Source organism: Exophiala spinifera (assembly GCF_000836115.1).
Source record: "Exophiala spinifera strain CBS 89968 unplaced genomic scaffold supercont1.5, whole genome shotgun sequence".
NCBI classification, from domain to species: Eukaryota; Fungi; Ascomycota; class Eurotiomycetes; order Chaetothyriales; family Herpotrichiellaceae; genus Exophiala; species Exophiala spinifera.
In genome coordinates, this window is record NW_015622517.1 from 446,225 (window position 1) to 465,274 (window position 19,050).

Sequence of the window (19,050 nt, forward strand, 5' to 3'; positions counted from 1 at the left end):
CCATAGCCTCCTGCCCTCCCAAGTAGTGAGTGACACAGCTCAAGAGCCTCCTAAAAGCAAATCTTCGTCTACCGAATCACCTCACCAGAGCCAATCTCATCGACTCCAACGTGCTCACACCATCCTTCAAGCACACGACTTCCGCCAAGAACCCCTTGTTGGTTGCCGAGACCTCGACCTTTGCCCTTGCTCTTTCCTGCCCAGATCTCGAAGAATTTGACCGTACGGTCGCAACAAGCGATGATCAGACTACCTTCTTCCTCCGTTCGACTTGCCCAAGGCTCCCCCTCCCCGCGAAGATCTCTTCTGTCAGTGTCTCGAGGTCGACTCTAGGATGTCGAGATTGACGGATGAGCAGGAGCGGTCCGATCCAGACCAGGCGCAGGACTACCACGACGTCGTGGAGCCACTGCGGTTGTAATGCTCCTGCGCTGCGCTTCTCTTTGTTGTATAGCCTCCCATTCTGAAAAGCCGTCAGAAGAATTGTTCTGTCTCCGACTAGGTATAGCATCATTTGGTCCCCCGGGATATGGAATGGCCCACAACGCACGCCCCACCTCGCCGTTCTGTTTCCGCTCCCACGGGATGCTCACAACACAATCACAGCTGGGCCAGCTGAAGACAGCAATTCTGATCTCATGTTCAGGTTGGGAATACCCAAAGGTTGCCGCAATCTCTCGTCGAGTGGTACTCTATACCAGGCTCGTGACTTGAGAAAAGACGTTGATCAACGCCAGAGTAGCTCCTGAACCTGTATGGAAAAAATGAATCTGGCGGTCGTTGCTACCTCCACCGGTAGCGAGAAGACTTGGCTGCCACGGTGCAAAGGCCATAGCCTTGACAGCCGCCGAGTGGTAGAACGAGTACACATGCACGTTCCCCAATCCAGGGATGCTTGGATCTGCCAAGCTGTTTCGGATAGGAGGGGGGCTGTTCATCGTAGAGCCATCCGGGCTCGTCGTCAATCGATTATCCTGAGCTTGCAGTCGCCTCGGAGGCCTTCCACGCCATGGAGGGCTCGTAGGTGGAGTATCCTGTCCCTGGGCTTCTGTAGGCTCATCGGGCTCAGCAATCACACCTGCTGTCGTGTTCTGGTTTCTCTGACTGCTCCTCTCTGGGCTTTCTGGTGGAGTCATTAGGCCTAATGTTGTTGGAACAGGTCGATGGAGAGGCGTTGCTGAGCGGGCAGGGGTTTCAACGGCTGTACTTGAGGAAATGCTTTCGTTTTGAGCCTCTATAATGATCTTTGGGTCGTACAGGAATGCCTGGTTGTCGTTGCTACCAGTCACAAATAGCTCGCCGTCAGGGGACCACGCCAAACCGCAGATGTTCTGGGTATGAGCATCAACTTTCGCGAGGAGTGACATCGACCCCGGAGCGTGCTCAGGCCATTCCAAAGAGTAATAGTAAATGTTGCCACAGTCATCGCCGACCAGAAGATCCTCACAAAGTAGGGATCCATGTGAATTTACCGAGGGGCGAGGTGTTACAGTTGGTTTCCAGGCCAGACATGTTGCTGCGCATGAGTGAGGTGCTTCAAACCTGGGTCTTGTCTCCAGTAAGCTCCAAAGAGTGACAGTGCCACTGTTCCGAGCAACGGCTAAGATTGCCCTGCCACCACATTCAGACGAGAAGGCCAGAGAGGTTACGAAATTGGATGTTCGAGCTGGGCGCAAAGGAGGATGGCGGACGCCATACTGTTCCGTCCACAAGTACACTTTCTGCGCTAGAGCCACGGCTAGAGTATGACAAGTATGGCTGTAAGCAAGAACAGAGCAGTAGTAGTCATCCTTCAGCTGAGGAGCGTCAAGTACTCGGAAGGGGACTGATGGCATTGTCTTTTCGCTCGTAGGTGGCTGAAGTTCTGGGATTTCCAAGGCTAGAGCTGGACACAAAGTTAGGAATGCATATGTGATCGTTAAAGCTGGGCTTACAGGCACCTGTTGTATCTCGAGTCCAACTACTGTCTCTCCAGTCAAATTTGCGAGGCTTCTGTGTAAGGTCCTGTATGATTTTCCCCAATGGCGAAGCCTGGAGCAAGATGCGACTGGCCTGGTCGATATCAAGAGCGAGAGCGAGACGGCGTTCATGCCCAACCGTCTGATCGGCATCTGTGTCCTGGTCGAGAAATGAAGCTGTGTGTAACGGAGCAGTCGTTCCACTGGCTATCAAACCTCCTGTGGCAGAGGTAACGCCCTCTAGTTGTCCGAGCTGTGCCGTCAATTGACCTCCCACGGTCCAGAAGCCACCGCTGACACGGCGCAAGGATTCAAGTCCTCCTTGACCGTCAGGAAGTGATGATGAGCCATCCGAGTGATGAACGAATAATGGGGTATGATGTGGAGGCCGGAGGTTGTAGGCGTTATGTCTCTGTCTCTGCCTAGCCAACGACCGGGATCTTGCCTCGCTAACCGACCGGAAAGGGTCTATCAGCTCGTCCCTCCGTCTCTCGTCTCTTTCTCGACCTTCAAGGAGAGCAGTAGGCTTGCTTATCTGGTAGGACGAGCGTTTGTCGATATGCAAAGGTCTCTGAGGTATAAACCTGTTAGGTGAAGTGAAGCGAGACTGGGCTCGAATCGGAGTTCCAGCACTTGACGACCGACCCTGCTAAGGACGACGTCGCAATCGTGGAAGTTGTCGAGATGGGTAATCTTCTGATGGCAAGATGGAGGTGGACGGGTGCTGCGGCAAGTGCCTGAGCAAAGATCGGCCTCTGTCGAGGAATTCATCCAACTCCGAAGCATCTATGCCGACGCGTGAATGTGATTCTACATCATGTTGTTGATCACCCATTGCCAATGGCTCAGGGAAGTAGGCCTAGGAGAACTTCCACGCTCTGTTCGAAGGGCGGATGTCCATCGAGATTGTGGTCGAGAACAGTGATTAACAGTGTCGCTCTCATCCAGTTCTAGACCATGGGGAGGCCGAGGCACCCCAGAGGCACCACAGGATGAGGGTATGGCTCTGCTGCTAGTACGATCCTCGTAGCATTGTCTAATACCTGTATTTACATTAGTAGGCAAGCCATCACTTGCATTGAGCTGTAATCGAGATGGAGGCCTATGGATGTGGTCAGTTGGCGATAGTGACAAGAGGGTTGATTGAAGGCGCCTGGACTTTTATTGCGGAGATTTCGCGGCACCAGAAAGACTGACTAAATAGTTGCCTTTCTAACGACCCTCCGTTCTTGCCATCAGCGTCCATCGCCATCACTACGCCACAAAGCAAACAGCAGCTGCCTACGTCTGTCTATGGAATCTTCATGAACATCACCTCGGTCTGCAACTGCCGTGAAAGATGTCGAGTGTAGGTCTAACGAGACATTTGCTGGGTAGACTCGACTAATTGGGAGGACAGCATGGAATTCCCCGATCAGCTGCTCGTGATGAACGGACAGACGAATCAAGGCAGAAGGAACTGAAAGAAATTGGCCAATATAAGCAACTTGTAGAAGAAGTCAATGAGAAGGTCTTCAACCATTCCTCAGCAGTGATAAATTTCCATGCTAACAGTGACAAAGGTCAAAGCGAAAGAGTTTACGCCAGCCTTATTACAAAAAACGGCCGAAGTACTCAAAAAGAACCCGGAATACTACACGATCTGGAATCACCGCCGGCGTATATACGTCAATGAATTCCGAGATCTGGAGAAGGACGTCGGGGCTGGAAAGATCACCGAGGAGACAAGGATAAGTAACGTGCTAGACATCATACAGCTGGACTTGCAATTCCTATTCCCTCTGCTACTGAAATTTCCCAAGTGTTATTGGATATGGAATCATCGGCTATGGCTTCTCCAGCAGTCGACGGCACTGCTCCCAGCTCCTCAGGCCCGCAAACTTTGGGAAGAAGAACTAGGCCTGGTTGCGAAAATGCTGAGTCGCGACAGCAGAAACTTCCACGGCTGGGGCTATCGACGCATGGTGGTGAGCAACCTTGAAAGCCCGGCTCTGCAAGGTCAGAGCATGTCACGAGCAGAACTGGAATATACGAAAAAAATGATAGGCACCAATCTCTCCAATTTCTCTGCCTGGCACAATCGAACAAAGGTCATTGTGAAGATTTTGGCCGAAGAAAATGCGAGCGACAAAGAGAGACAGAAGATGCTAGATGATGGTAGGAGCCTCGGGCCACAACGTGGATTTGACATTTGCTGATCGACATAGAGCTCGAACTGATTCACACAGCCTTGTTCGACCCCTTTGACCAATCGTTATGGTTCTATCACCAGAATCTGATGTGTGCCTTTGACCCTGACCAAGCCGCAAAAAGTATGGCACCAAATCTGACCACCGAGCAGCGCTTGAAGTATATCGCATCAGAGAGAGAATATATAGAGGAGGTGCTGGAAGACGCTGAAGACTGTCAATGGGCACGCAAAGCTCTGATTGAATGTGCATTACTGGAAGCCAAGTTGAACAAGAGTATGGAAGAAGACGACAAACAGAAGGTGTTGGCTTGGTTGAATGAGCTCAAATTGCGTGACCCTCTGAGACGAGGTCGGTGGTTAGACATGGAACAGGCTCTGCTAAAGACCGCGTGACAATCTCCAGATTGGATTGCTTGACTACAATTGTGGTGCTCCGTAAATTACTCTGAAATAGGGAGCAAGCGTACAAATAGAAGGGAAAGGCTATCAAGGAGCTCGAGATACACTCTCGAGCGCTCTTTTCGATCGGAAGCGCGCCGAAGTTAGTGGCCCTGTCAGATCCAGGAGACACCGGCGTAGCGAAATGAGACGATGAGCCTCACTAGCCGGGATGGGGAATTGAACTGGGCAGATATGTAACTACTGTAGGTCTTCTCTCGTGACTATTGCATGTCGATGGTGAAGACCTCATATCATGTACTGCGTCATTGTCTGTCTCATTGCAGGGGCGAAACTGACAGTGGTGTTCGTGGCACGTTTGATCTGGATGCACGAGTACCGAGAACGGGAGATGAATTTACGTAGGGGCTATGGAGGAAGTATATGGCCGCTCAACTCGAAGGCGGCTCTTTGGGGCCTATAGTATGCTCTTTGACACCAGTCAAAACCTTTGACAGGCGAAATCGGCTTTGTCGTTCACGGACGGGCAGACAATTCGGTCAAGTCAGGGATGGACAAGCCTGCACAGAGTGATACAGGGTTCTCGAGGTGCACAGCCCTGGCGTTTTCCCACCGCAACGAAGACGGGAGGAAAAAAGACACAATGTCCTTATCGTGGTAGATGAAGGCTTGGATGCAGTCGATAGGAGATGGACAAGGATTTGTACGGCATCTTCTCCTTCAACACTGGCTATGTGGCCCCAGGATTTGGGCATGATTGGCGTATTAATGGAGTTTCTTCTGCGCTGAGACAGTCAGTGCTTAACGGCCCCTAAACCAAAAGGAGGCTGAGGCCGCTAAAGAAAAAGTGCGAGGCCTTGTTGAGCGTCTCGTATACGTGTTGAATCGATTGATTCACCATACGTAACCCCCAAACAACACCCTCTTCTTGGATCCTTCAACAACTCACCGCTGCTCCAAGTCACCCTCAGGGCTCTCGCCTACTCAGGCCATCTCCACGAGCTTCACAGCTTCCTCTTACGCATCAGGCCTCACGTCTCAACACCAACCTTCGTCTTTCCTTCCTCACTCCGCTGGCCCGGTGCGTGTCCGTGGACAGGCCGCTATATCTCAACAGCCCCGTTGTTCTACGATTCGATACCAATCGCTACTTTCATTGCGGGTGTCCACAGAGATCCTTGGTTATAATGGTATGATCAGGACGTGCCCCTGTTGACTTTGACCAAAATGGAGCCACCAGAGCCGGCACAGCAAAATGGGGGAAACTCTGAGGCGGAAGAGGTACACCAAGGATAACCGTCCCTATTTACCATCCGTTTCTCTGACACGATGTAGAAATTTGAAGATGCAACTGATGTGAAGGAGGAGCCTCAACCAGACACCTCTCGCGACGATCATTCTGCCTCCGTTCCCAGCAGCCCTGCCGACACGCCGCCGGCTCCCGAGCCTCAATTGCCCGCATCCTCACCATCTGAAGCCGAATCACACAATCAAGATAGTTCGCAGAGCTCAGAAGCGGAGGAACCAGCGAATGAGTCTGAAACCCCGCCAGCCGACAGTTCAAGTTCCGCAGTACCACCCTCTGAGGTTCAACCAGTACCTTCCCTCAAAGCTCCGGAGGAGTCGCCCGACCAGACAAAGGAACCAGAGAAAATAGAACCCCCCAAACCTCCTCCCCGTCCGTCGAGATTTCAGGGATTCTCAGCTTCTCTACCCTCCGTCTCATGGGGTGCACCGCCAAACAGAAAAGCTTCCGATGCACGAGCACCTTCACCGCAGCCGCCACCTCCTCCACCTCCGCCTCAAACGTCCTCCTTTGGCCGTAAAGTGACAACGCCTTTTGGGTGGCTAAGCCGGGCCACATCCACACAAAAGGAGACTCGTTCACCTCCGCTATCATCAAAAGCACAACTCGATGCTCGCCGGAATACTGCCGCGTCAACGTCTACGCTAGGAAGCAATCCAGAACTGATTTTGAAAGCACTAGACGAGACCCAAGATGGATCGAATGGCCAAAAACAGCCGTCGAGAGCCTCTCTACGCGAGCAGTTCAAGATGCTGCGGCTTCGAGAAGAGGCGGGTATCACAAGCCTGGAAGGCACGGACAGCGCAGAGGGTGGCGCAATAGCCGGACTGATAGGACGATCAGCGAGCCTGGGGGTCGGTATTGCTACACCAGGCAGTGTCGGTCAGGAGGAGGCTTTGATTACGACACCAGTCATGTCACCATCGTCACCAATGACAGAATCAGTACCGGTTAATCCCAACCTTGCTCAAGGCACTGTCGCCGGGGTGGCAGCATCCGCGGCAGACACAGCAACACCGATTGATTGGGATTTCTGGCAGAATGTTGTGAATGAAGGGCCTCAGGCTGTGGCCAAAACGAGTCCGGATGAGTTCACGCAGGCCATCAGCGGCGGCATTCCCCAAACGATCCGGCCAGTCATATGGCAAGTTCTCGCTGGCAGTAAAAACGAAGAGCTGGAAGCTGTCTATTGGGATTTGCGGAATCGTGGGACAAGCGCAGAAGTGAAGGAGCCGCCCCCAAAGTCACCATTGCCCAACGGTCACCACGTCAACGGCAGTGCGAAGGAGAAAGAATCCGTCGCGTCATCACGATCCTCAATCCGATCGGATCATTCGACACCGGCTACTAGTGCTACTGTCGGCCTTGCCTCTCCTTCACCCTCCCAAGAGCAGGGAGACCCCATGGTGGCTGCGAGGCTCCAGACTCAATTGGCAGCCGAGAAGGCCAAAAAGGCCAAAGAAGATTCGGCTGCGCTGGCCAAGCTTGAGAAGATGATAAAGCGAGACATGGGATCGAGAACCTCATATTCCAAATATGTGGCAGCAGCAGGTCTACAAGACGGACTCTTCCACGTCTGTCGAGCGTATGCACTCTTCGATGATGCGGTGGGCTATCCTCAAGGCATGAACTTCATTGTTATGCCTTTACTTTTTACTATGCCCGAAGAGGAGGCGTTTTGTCTTTTGGTCCGGCTGATGAACAAATATCAACTGCGAGATCTGTTCATTCAGGATATGCCAGGTCTACACCTGCATCTTTACCAGTTCGAAAGATTATTAGAAGACCTGGAACCAGCCCTGTACTGTCATCTCAACAGGCGGGGCGTCAATCCGAAACTCTACGCAACACAATGGTTTTTGACGTTGTTTGCCTACCGGTTCCCCTTACAACTTGTCATGCGTGTTTTCGACCTGATTCTGTGTGAAGGTCTTGAGGGGGCAATATTGAAGTTTGGTATGGCGGTCATACAACGCAATGTCCAGACGCTTTTGGCCATGAACGACATGCAAGCGTTGACTAACTTTCTCAAAGAAAAGTTGTTTGACGTATACACCGACGCGACGCCATCATCAAAGTCGATACTGGAGTCTGGGTTTTTCGGCAGTTCAGGTGGCTCGGATACTGAAGTGTATCGAGCAGATCTGCTTGTTCAAGATGCTTGTGCTGTCAAGCTCACGCCTGAGATGCTAGCCCGATATCGCGAGGAGTATGAAACCACAACCAAAGCCGAACGAGCCCGTGAGACAGAGCTCGAAAATCTCCGAACTGATTGCGCCACCAAAGCTGCTCAAATCCGGTCTCTGGAAAAGCGTGCCGAAAAGTCGGACGCTGAACATGTTGAGCTTGCGAATGAGCTTGTCAGACTCAAGGTCGAGAACAACGACCTTTTGGACAGAAACGAAAGCTTGACTGGACAGGTTGAGGAGCTGAAAAAGGTGGCTCAAACAGAAGCCGCCAATGTCGAAGAGAGGATGAGAGCCGGCACTGAACAAGTCATGCAACGCAACATCGAAGTACAAAATCAGAATCGTCACATGGAAGAACAGATGGCTGAAATGGAAAAGGAGCTCGTGGAGATGAAGATGAAGTATGCTGAGGTGAGTTTGTGATATGATTTATCTATCTGGTGATGAGTTGTACTAACGAAGACTTTTCAGCTTAATGGCGAACACGAAGCGCTCAAGCAGAAATGGAACGACTTGAAGCGAGCTCTTGAATGATTTTGTTCCCTGTGAACCTGGCTTTCCGGGCTCATGATGGCTAGCAACGGTACGGCGCAGTCGAACTGGGCTTGTTCCCTCCGGACTTCTCGGTGGACATTTTAGATCGACTGATCTTCTGGTCGTGACATTCGGCTTTGTGAATTGCAAACGCTGTATATGGGAGGTTTGTGGTCAACTTTGTATTGCATGTTCTTGACAAGACAACGTCGCTGGAGTTGATGGTCGGTCAAGTGTTGTCGGGTATGGGTGCGGCCTGGTGGATGTCTTTAGATGGACTTTTGACAGTCCAGTGGTTGGGATGATTGTGTATCAATCGACACGGCTGACGGACGAACTCGACTAGATAAGATTCCACCTACGTGATATGACATATGGGCTTTATTGAACATGACAGGAAAAGTATCGACAATGTATTATTGTTCCTCCTATCCTTGCTTAATACGTACCCTTGTAAGGTTTCCAGGAGGTACGGAGTACTCACTAGTTAGTTCGGCTAGGTACAACTCTAGGGTTTCTCTGTCATGGTACATTCCAGGTTCTCGTGGTGGCGAGGACGAGAACACAAAGAAATAGATACTAACTATCCTGAACAAGATGTCATGTCGGCTCCATCTGGAAATTTCTCAGCGTCTTTGGGTTGTTGCGGTTGTCTTGTCTTTCAGGGCCTTGATCTGTGGTCGTCTTGTCTGTTTGTCTGTCTGTCTGTCTGTCTGTCTGTCTACAGATTTCTTTGCACCGGTTCTACACTGCCTATTTAATACCTTGTGTAGTCAGCTACAGGTAGGTTGGCAGCCAAAGGGGCCGGCGACTTTGTCTTGACTTGAATCTGTATGTATGTACGTATGTATCCGGAGTGTGTATGCAACTAGGTATCTAACCGACCAGCACCTTGTGGGAATTGACGTGACATGGGCCTGGCCTCCTCACCTGACCATTTACAGCAGGTCCCGGTTCGGTAGGACCAACAAGTACCGTCACAACCTCACGTTTCCAGCCTTGAGATGCTCCCACTCCTCGTGTCCGTACTCGACGTACCTGTCGGCGGCGGGCGGGAGCCAGAACAGTCGATCGTCGGGACTAGACTTGCGGATCTTGTCAACGTCGACGCCCTCGGCGCGCAGCCTGCCCTTTTGCAGCTTCATGGTCCCCGTGTACTCGAGCTGCGGGACGACGCGGAGGAAGATGGGCACGGCGTAGCGCGGGAGCGCCTTGACGGCGTACGCGGCCAGGGCGGCCAGGTCGAGCGTGTCGGCGGTGACGCCCTGGACGGGGACGATGGCGGCGCAGCCGGCGCGGCCGTCGGTGCGAGGGACCATGACGCCGTAGACGTTGGCCTCGGCGATCTGGGTGAAGCGGCCCAGCACGTCCGAGACCTCGTTGGTCGACACATTCTCGCTCTTCCAGCGGAACGTGTCGCCGAGGCGGTCGACAAAGTACACGCGGCCGTCGGGGTCCTGGCGCATCATGTCGCCGCTGCGGAACCACCAGTCGCCTTTTTCGAAGACATCACGCAGCTGCCGTTTGGTCCACGCCCCGTCGTTCTTGTAGTACGTCGTGAATGCCGCCGTGGCTGCCGCGTCGATCCGGTGCAGCACCTCGCCTGGCTCGTCGACGCCGGCCTCGACCGCGAACCCGCGAGCATCGCGCACCATCTCGCCTGAGTCGACGTCCACGAGGACTCGTTTCTCGTTGGCCCTGTTCCAGTACTGCCACAGCGCCCCACGGATCGCGAGCGCGTTGCGCCCAAACTCGCCGCGGTTCTCGTTGAAACACGCGCCCAGGCCGTCGGTCGCCGCGTAGAGCTCGTTGATGGTCTCGATACCAAAGCGCTCGCGGAACACCTCCCACACGTCGGGGCGCATGCCGTTGCCCCATGCCTTTTTCACGCCGTGCTGCCGGTCGAGCGGTGACGGTGGCGCGTTCACCAGATACCGGCATAGTTCGCCGACGTACTGGACTATGTCTGCGCGCGAGGACCGCACTTCAGGCCAGAACGTCTTGTGGCTGAACTTCCGCGACAAGACGATGCAGGACCCCGCGAAGATGCTCGGCGTCGTGCATAGCCCGTGCGCCGCACCATGATACAGGGGCAGGCAGGTGTACATTCGGTTCTTGGGCGTGAGTCGGAGGTACTGGGCGATGCTGCGTGCCGTGTTGAGTTCGCGCCCTCGTCGCATCACTACGCCCTTGGGCAGACCCGTCGTGCCCGACGTGTAGATCAGGCCGGCCGTGTCGTCGGGTTTCGCGCCTTGCTGACGAGACCTGGGAAGGGGTGTCTTGTCAGGGAGTGAGGAAATGAAGTTCGCGTCGTAGTATATTGTTTTGATGTTTGCCAAAGAGAGCTCCGCTTCGCATGGCTGCACGAGTGGCTCGACCGCCCGGTCGGCAAGGAGATACCGAGCATCGCAAAGCTTGACCGAGTGGCTGAGAGGCGCAGCCGTGAGGTTGCAGTTGATAAAGGCTGGGCAGGCCCGGATAGACTCCAATGCAAACCAAAGGAGTAGGTATTCAGGACTGTTGCCGCCGTCCAGGCCCACAATCTCCTGAGGTTGAATGTCTAGCTCTTTCAGCAGCCAGTTGCCCACGCGCTGCAGGTCGTCGTAGAACTGCTTGTATGTCCATTGTCGGTCCTCGAAGATGAGGAAGACGGTGTGTGCGTTCTTGCCTAGCGCATGGTCCTCGATCAGGTGGTATACCAGCAACTTGTTCTGCTTGGTCCTTTCAGTGATGTATGCGATGGCATCCTTGGTCCCTGCCAGAGTCCCGCCTCGGAGGTCGTGTCTGATCAGGTATTTGGCGTCGAGATACGCTGCCGTGGCGAGGCTACCGGCCACAGCCGCCGCAAACGTGGCTACTAAAATTATGCTTGTCAGTGGTTTGCAAAAGTCGTCAACAGAGGGACGACTCACGCCCGGGTGCCATGCTTGCTTGACGGGTTGTCTCGATAGGGTAGGGAAGGACGGAGGGCGCATCAGGGCCATCGTGTCTGATAAGAGCATCATCATGGCCAGAGGATGAAGGACTTTGTACCGAGGTACAAACGCTGAGCTGATATAGAGCAGCGAGCAAATCTTTGGTCCGAGTTACGTCGGCCTCGTCCTGGCAAGTGGGTGAAATGCGGAGAAGGGAGACGTGGAGTGTGAGATGGAAGGGTGTTGCGGAGGAGAAGTCACTAGGCCGAACAGGGCATTAGCATCGAACATCGGCTGACCACCAGGCCAAAGCATCAGTTGAGGCCTACTTGTTATGCAGCCCAGTCCTGTACAGTGATTATTGCAAGTAGCATGATTGTTTCATTGAAGGGTTCAGAGCTCTATCAGCTCTTGATGGGCTCGCTGGCTCTTTGATTTCTGGAGTCCTCATTTCTCTCTCGTCTCCTCCCCCCTGATTAAGAATCCAACTTGATCTTTTATCCTGACAGAACACAAAACCCCATAATCCAGAGCCATACTTCCAGAGTCTGGTTGTATTTTATTCGGCTCGCGTCGGGGCGTGGATGTAAGCACTTGAGTATTGAATCCCGTCCAAGCAAGACATCGAAAATTCTGTGTATACACCAATCAGTCTCCATAGTCAACCGACCAGCCGCATGGTTGAGCACATACCTGACACCTCGGTTCGGTTTACCGTATTATCCCTGGCCTCGTAGACTTCAGGCCCTTTCGATGAGTCTTCTCGATCTCTGAGGAGCCGTGGAGGTGTGCCTTCCCGCACTCTGAAAAGGTCACATCACCCTACTTCTCTGGGTTTTGCATTCTGGGTTTGTCTTCGGAGCGACCGACGCTCAAAGGAGGAAAGTCCTCATAACCCAATGCTCCAGAATAATAGTCTCCTCTGAAAAGCAAGCCGACCTCAACCGACTCCATCCTCGGAGTCACTCCTCCACATTGGCTGAAGATGTCACTGAATGCGTGTTGATCACTGTCAGCGTCCTTGACGATACCGTCAACACCATCATCTTCCTTCGCGAGGCCATCACCTTCCTTCCCAACACCGTCACCTTCCTTCGCAACACCATCATCTTCCTTCGCAACACCATCGTCTTCGTTCATAACGCCAGGGTCTTCCTCCCCGACACCGCCCTTTTTCATCAGAGCCTCCAAACTTCGTATAATTCTAGGGGGACGCTTCTGTGCCGGGTCATCCAGGTCATCCTCTAAGTCGGCGAGATAGAGATAGACTTGGCCTTTCTCCTCAAAAGCCCCATCTCCGTCCATCTCAAGGTTGTTGCTGTAGACTTCGGAAGGTGCTGGGCCGCTGGTGTACACCGGACCGGTCTGGTCAAGAGGTAGTGGAGTCATGAAAGGCTGATCGTGCCATGCGACAGTAGATTGAGATGGAGCACGTGGTGGTGGTAGGAACCGTCCGACCTTTGTTCTTGCTAGCTTGCTTTCCCGATTGTCACCGTTCCATTTCATTTCCGCCGGTAATGGCCAGTCGGCGACGGTACCCACGTATTCAGCAGACCAGATTGTAGGTATTGCAAGTACAGGACTCATGCCGTCTTTGAAGATCTTGCCTTGCTCGCCGAATTTCGAAACTATTTTCCGCTGATCTTTCGGGACGTATTTCCAAGCCTCGAGTTGGTCTCTGAGAGCCCTCGCATTCTTTTCATGTTCTTCCGCGGCCAGACCAGCGACTTCAGCTTTGTGCTGCGTCCACTCGCTGCCATTTTGAGGGAAGATCTTGGATGGGTTGCCATATGGTCTTGCGTGTTGCTTGAACTGCTCAGGTGCAACATGGCGGACACGTTGGCGTACGCGCTCATACTCTTCTTTCTCAAGGATGTGATTGCTCTTCCAGGTCCTCGAAGCTGTATGCGATGGTGCCAGCACAAGTTGCATATTGGTATCTGCATGACTTCCGTGATCTCTATGATCCATGTGGATTTGGGTATCAACACTCTGTTGTGGTCTGTCGGTGGCCATTCGACTACAGTCGGGCTCCATGATGGGTAGATCTGACATGGTGAGCGTAGGTGCCACCAACTCTGTGTTCCGGTGTAGCAGATGTCAAGTTTTAGTCGAGGTATTTAGACTTTGGTAAGCAGATGGGAAAACAGCGGAAAAAAGGGAAAAGGGAAAAGAACGTCTACCGTAGCCGGGAGGGGGGAATGCTCTCTTCAGATTGCGTCTGTCTCCGGGTCTCACACTTGTACCTTCAACCTCGTGAAAGAGAGGACGGCCTGGACGATATCTTGTGGTATGCAGACTAACCAAGAGGAAGTTCACGAAGAACGTGTAGACCGGTGCAGTGCAACACCTTCGTTGATGTTAGGTACTGCCCAATTGTGGAGGATGGTGGTTCTTGAGGTTGGCAATATGGAATCGCACCGCCCCCGAGATATGTTTCATCAAAGAAATCCAGATCGGTATTGTCTGAAGTTATGGCGTGGATAGAAAATGGTTTTCCTGTTTCCATATCTTGCTGCCCAGGTCAACACATCAATGGTGTGTTGGCGGGTGAGCCTATTGTCGCAGCGATGAATAGGCCAAACGAGTCCTCTTCACTTCTCCAGGCATCGATGAATCACGTTTTGCTAGGACTGTGCTGGTTGACGTGGCTCGTCAGTCAACACATCCGGCTAGGACGTGAAAGGGGTCTGGTCCTTGTGTTTGATAAAGGGTTAATCGGGGCCGAGATCGGATACGCTGGACATTCACAGCTTCCGGGACATCCTCGGAACGGCTGGTAATGGAAGCTGAGGGTTTGAGCAAGCCTTGAGTGCAGTCTGTAGCCGCACTGTGCGAATGCACTCCCAGTCATCAACAATAGTTGTTGGGCAGCACAGAACTTCACCAGAAAAATCACGTCCGCAAAAAGGCTCTCACCGACAATGTACTTCACCATGATTGTAAACATTACCTTGGGGTCTGCGCCCGTGTTCAGAGACCGCATCTTGAGTGTGAATGATTTTGCTTGGAATGGTGGGATATTGAGAGAATGAGAAGAGGAAGAGGAGGTTGTTCACAAGTGTTTCACATATTCTATCCACGTCGGCAAAACTTCGGCATCCTATCCACTCGCACTTTCTCCCTATACGATCGATCATTTGTACGCACTGTGCAATTTGCGACGCGACGCGACGTGTTTCTTGGTTGTTACAAGCGAGTCTTGCTCTGAAGCCTCTTTATCACCACATCCACAATGCCTTCCGTGCAGCTACGAATAAGGCCATTGTCAGAGGTGATCAGGCCATCTCCAGATCCCCTTCCGACACTTCTTCAAACGCCTACTGGACTTGCGATACTCGAGATGCAAGGCACAATTCATGGACCATTCCCTCACGCAGATGAGACAATCGCTGAGGAACAGACCACAGACATAGGCCGGCTCGAGTTTCCACTGTACAACCCAAAAGAGCCTTCGGAAGGAAAATGGATGAAGAAAGTCTATTTTTACGTTGGCAAGCATCAACGGTTGACTGGTGAGATTAAGAAGTTGGCGAAGCCTCTAGCAATTATTCAGAAAGTCGATCCAGAAACAAAAGTCGACGGCGCGTTCACAGCTAGTTCCACATATGAAGATCTTATAGTCCTCGAAGTTGTCAAGTATAAGCTGCTCTTCAGCGGAAGACCGGAACCCGTTGGCGAATGACCACCGGACTCCTGAACGACAATTCGACAGGTCTGTGAGGATCACAAACCACGCCAATACCACGGGACTCTACGTTTTTGTGAATGAGGCTGGGATCTTCCGAAGGTTCGAACTGCACAAACAATTCCAGACATATCTCTCTGCTCGGCTGCTCTCCGTCTTCATCCGAGCAGTTTCAAAAACTACACAAGCAAATGACGTATCAGGCTCCTATACCGGCAACAATTAAACTGCGCTTGACTGCCTAGGACCAAGACTAGCGCAAGGCTCGTCTGGACGGGAGTAGCATCTCACTCGCCTGGGGAAGGTCCAGCAAGCAAGCAAGCCTCGAGATGGGGAGTACGTGGTCCCAAACAGCGGGTCTGCGTCTCAGGCGATAACTGTGGTCGGCGTACGAAAGATCTGCGATACTGGAGGAAATAAATTGGATATGTAATATTGAGCCTGCGCTGCGCCCCTAGGCGCACCCCGACCCAGCAGAGACAAAACAACAAGGGCATTGCCTGCTGATCCCTGGGAAAACCATATTATGTCAGCACTCGTTTGCCAAGATGGTGCCAATCGATGACAAGCTTCGTGGCGTGCAGTTTATTGTAAAGGAAACAAGGACGCACCTGGTTCCCACGCAAGTTACAACTACTAGATACAACATGACAAACATCTCAGCGGGTGGCTGGTGGCCTTTTTCAATGTTCCAGACTCGCTCTTGTATATGCTCCATCGTACTATGTTATGTTCTGAGTGCCTCTCCCACAATCCTTCCCTCCAGCCTATCTGGGTAAGACGTCTCTGATGAATCTAGTCCCAATCCAGGAGAGAATCCCTACCTCGGCGAAAGGGCTTATCGATGGAGATCTACATACCTCACCTCGTCAAAATACTACGTTGCGACCTTCCACCAGTACCGTACCAGTCTCTTGGTGTCTTTATGGCCCAGGACTCGTTGATCTTATCTGCGGGGATGAATCATGCCTGTTCCATTCGCTGTTTCTGAAATCCTTCCACGCAGAATAAACCACGCGCATCTCCTCGTGCTTTCCAGTGTCGGCAATGGCTTATCGGAGAGTCTCGCCTTTGTGGAGAATGTATAAGCTCTCGCTCAAGCTTCTGTCAGCCCTCAACGAAACGCTTGATCATTACTTCACCTTTTGCTAGACAATAGATGACTGTTCAATCCTCGAGCAATATATCCCGTCAAGATGCTGAAAGCTTCGCCTACGCACACATGGATGCCGGCGTGGGTGCCAGAGTCCACCACGACACTCGCGGTTCTCCTTATGCTCTGTGCCATGGTCCAATCTACGGTTTCTACGCCCCGATCCCTTGTCGTGTCTCTCCAATGCGATGACTCCTGCTAATGTGTCAATGGCAGACCGGCGGCTATGATGGATCGATGCTCAACGGACTCAATATTCTACCTTCCTATACCGATTATTTCAATCTGAATCCTGCAACCACGGGTCTCAACACAGCATCAGTCTTTATCGGAGGCTTCCTTGGTCCCCTGATAAGTGGCGTCGTCACGGACAGGATCGGCCGTCGCCTGACTATATTTTGGGGCTCTGTGCTCACTCTTGTTGGTGTCGTGCTCCAAACTGCCGCGCAGAATATTGCAATGTTTGTGATCGCACGAATCATCCTCGGGTTTGGTTCGGCTGTATCTGGCATCGCATCTGGAGTCTATCTCGCAGAAACATTTCCCAGTCGCTGGCGAGCCTGGGGCGTTGGTCTCCTGAATGACTTTTACTAGTGAGTTGAGTCGCCAGTACCAAGACTGCCTGCCTGGGGCCTGTCTCGTGTCGTTGTGACTAACCGTGAACCGCCATAGTGTCGGCGCCCTCATTGCCGCTGGTATCACTCTCGGAACAGGGGAATGGCAATCAACCTGGGCATGGCGCGCTCCTTCTCTCTTCCAGGGCATTTTCTCACTGCTTTGCATAGTTGTGATACCATTTATGTAAGTCTTGCTCTGCTCTGGAACTCTCGCTCGTTACTTGCTTTCGTGTGTCTGTGTGGTACGATATGCTGAACCAGAATGTTTTCCCAGCCCTGAATCTCCACGATGGCTCGTTCATGAAGGATATTACGACTCCGCGCGAATAGTTGTCGCTCAAACAAACGCTAACGGCGATCTGAACGACCCAGTCTCGCTGATCGTGTACAAGGAAATCGTCGATACGCTCGAATGGGAGAAGAAGGAAGGTCGAACTATGAGTCCCAAAGAAATTGTCAAGACCCCTTCGGCAAGAAAACGCCTTCTCATCGGCTCGTCTGCCGGGCCCTTCTCTTGCATCGCCGGGAACATCATTGCATCGTACTATCTGGGAGATGAGTTGGTTAGTCACCAAAATACGGGGCGGTGATGGGACTGGCTGACTAGTTTTGCAGGACACCGCGGGAATCACTAGCTCGATACAGCAACTGAAAGCGGTATGCGCCCTTTCCGTAAAGTGATAACTTCATCTCCTCTTAACATTGCATCCCACAGAATGTAGTCCTGAACGTGTGGTGTCTTTTCTGCGCCATTCTTGGGACGCACTTGGCCGCTAAATGGGGCCGAAAACCCACCGCGCTGCTCTCCCAAGGTCTCCTGATCGCATGCCTGTTCATTATCGGAGGCTTGTCAAAAATATACGGAGACGACCCCGACGGGGCGTCAAAGGGTCTGATCTACGGCGACGTGGCCGTGATGTTTCTCTTTCAGGGCTTCTACTCGATCGCCTGGACGCCACTGCTGTACCTGTACCCGCCGGAGGTCATGAACTATTCGATTCGGGCCAACGGCGTCGCGTTTTCACAGTTGACTCTGAACAGTCTTGCGTGAGTCCCCCGTCCCCTGTCCAATATCCTTGGTGTGACCTATTGTCCTCTGACCGGCCATCCACTGTGCAGGCTGGTCCTCGTGTTCGTCATGCCGATCGGCATCAACAACATCGGATGGAGAATGTACATGATTAACGGCGGTTGGGACATTATTACTTTCTTTCTGATTGTAAGTCACACCACCCCAGGCACCTTCTGTGAAGGGAGGACTTCCCCCCCCGTTTTGAAGCAAACGCAGAATGTGCTGACCTTGGTGACGGATAGTGGTATTTCTGGGTCGAAACAAAAGGCAAGACCCTCGAAGAGATCGACGCCATCTTCGACGGTGAGAAGCATTCGGCTGTGCCCGACGAGGAAAAGGTCAGGGCCGGAGATGCCAATGTCGATCGAAATGGCCTTGAAGGCGAGTTGCGGGAGGAGAAGGTGGTATTGAAGACGGAGTGACGACTGCCCCCATGGATCATGATTTCGCGATCAGAGTGATCGTGCCGGTGCCGGCGATGTCGACTCCAAGTGGGTATGTATATGTGTCGCTGGTCTGTCATCGCAAATTCCAACACGAGGAGAATGTACGGCCCCACGGAGGATTTCAATGCGTTCGTCCATTGTGGCTTCATTTCGTTTTTGTTTCTCCCCTTTCGCTCTTCATTCTTCGTCCTCGCTCTCAATCTCACCATCCCTTCCAGGAGGCCATAATCGATGTTGAGGTGGGAGGAGTGATTGAGTGCGATAGATACCCAGTAAACTCTTCTGACCTGTGACTTTGTCGTATCTTTCGCTTCGTTATTCTGGTACATGGTAACACGCCGTTCGTCCACAAGAGGGCGTTTCAGGCTTGTCACGTGCGAGGCTGGTTCATTCAGGAGTCCTGCCAGAAGGGTGGGAAACAGTTCAACCTTACTCAAGAGGGGGTCGACGTCCGTCCCGTGTAAAAAGACTACACAACAAGACAAAGATTGAAAGATGGAAAGAAGGAAAGATAATAGGTTTCTCATTCTTCATTACTTTCATGTATTGCTCATTTGTATCATAAGCATATCCCTTTTCTGT

General features: G+C 52.4%; 7 protein-coding genes across 7 annotated transcripts; 4 read left to right on the forward strand and 3 right to left on the reverse strand.

The window, feature by feature from the left end:
• Window positions 1-692: 692 nt before the first annotated feature.
• PV08_06745 (uncharacterized protein) lies at window positions 693-2,793 on the reverse strand (the record flags this gene model as incomplete). The annotated part of the gene is made up of 4 exons (XM_016381078.1): window positions 693-1,885; window positions 1,935-2,542; window positions 2,604-2,713; window positions 2,773-2,793. 4 exons carry the CDS (start codon window positions 2,791-2,793, stop codon window positions 693-695), a joined length of 1,932 nt encoding a protein of 643 aa, XP_016234180.1.
• A 504-nt stretch (window positions 2,794-3,297) lies between these two features.
• Window positions 3,298-4,542, forward strand: PV08_06746 (uncharacterized protein; the record flags this gene model as incomplete). Its single annotated transcript, XM_016381079.1, has 4 exons — window positions 3,298-3,306; window positions 3,358-3,468; window positions 3,521-4,115; window positions 4,166-4,542. The coding sequence occupies 4 exons, from the start codon at window positions 3,298-3,300 to the stop codon at window positions 4,540-4,542; spliced, it is 1,092 nt and encodes a 363-aa protein (XP_016234181.1).
• A 1,233-nt stretch (window positions 4,543-5,775) lies between these two features.
• On the forward strand, window positions 5,776-8,577 carry PV08_06747 (uncharacterized protein; the record flags this gene model as incomplete). The annotated part of the gene is made up of 3 exons (XM_016381080.1): window positions 5,776-5,829; window positions 5,884-8,454; window positions 8,515-8,577. 3 exons carry the CDS (start codon window positions 5,776-5,778, stop codon window positions 8,575-8,577), a joined length of 2,688 nt encoding a protein of 895 aa, XP_016234182.1.
• A 977-nt stretch (window positions 8,578-9,554) lies between these two features.
• PV08_06748 (uncharacterized protein) lies at window positions 9,555-11,561 on the reverse strand (the record flags this gene model as incomplete). Its single annotated transcript, XM_016381081.1, has 1 exon — window positions 9,555-11,561. One exon carries the CDS (start codon window positions 11,559-11,561, stop codon window positions 9,555-9,557), a length of 2,007 nt encoding a protein of 668 aa, XP_016234183.1.
• Window positions 11,562-12,314: 753 nt separating this feature from the next.
• On the reverse strand, window positions 12,315-13,547 carry PV08_06749 (uncharacterized protein; the record flags this gene model as incomplete). Its single annotated transcript, XM_016381082.1, has 1 exon — window positions 12,315-13,547. The coding sequence occupies one exon, from the start codon at window positions 13,545-13,547 to the stop codon at window positions 12,315-12,317; it is 1,233 nt and encodes a 410-aa protein (XP_016234184.1).
• Window positions 13,548-14,727: 1,180 nt separating this feature from the next.
• PV08_06750 (uncharacterized protein) lies at window positions 14,728-15,177 on the forward strand (the record flags this gene model as incomplete). The annotated part of the gene is made up of 1 exon (XM_016381083.1): window positions 14,728-15,177. One exon carries the CDS (start codon window positions 14,728-14,730, stop codon window positions 15,175-15,177), a length of 450 nt encoding a protein of 149 aa, XP_016234185.1.
• Window positions 15,178-16,376: 1,199 nt separating this feature from the next.
• Window positions 16,377-18,444, forward strand: PV08_06751 (uncharacterized protein; the record flags this gene model as incomplete). Its single annotated transcript, XM_016381084.1, has 8 exons — window positions 16,377-16,481; window positions 16,550-16,926; window positions 17,006-17,134; window positions 17,225-17,513; window positions 17,566-17,607; window positions 17,666-17,997; window positions 18,070-18,169; window positions 18,265-18,444. 8 exons carry the CDS (start codon window positions 16,377-16,379, stop codon window positions 18,442-18,444), a joined length of 1,554 nt encoding a protein of 517 aa, XP_016234186.1.
• Between the last annotated feature and the right edge of the window lie 606 nt (window positions 18,445-19,050).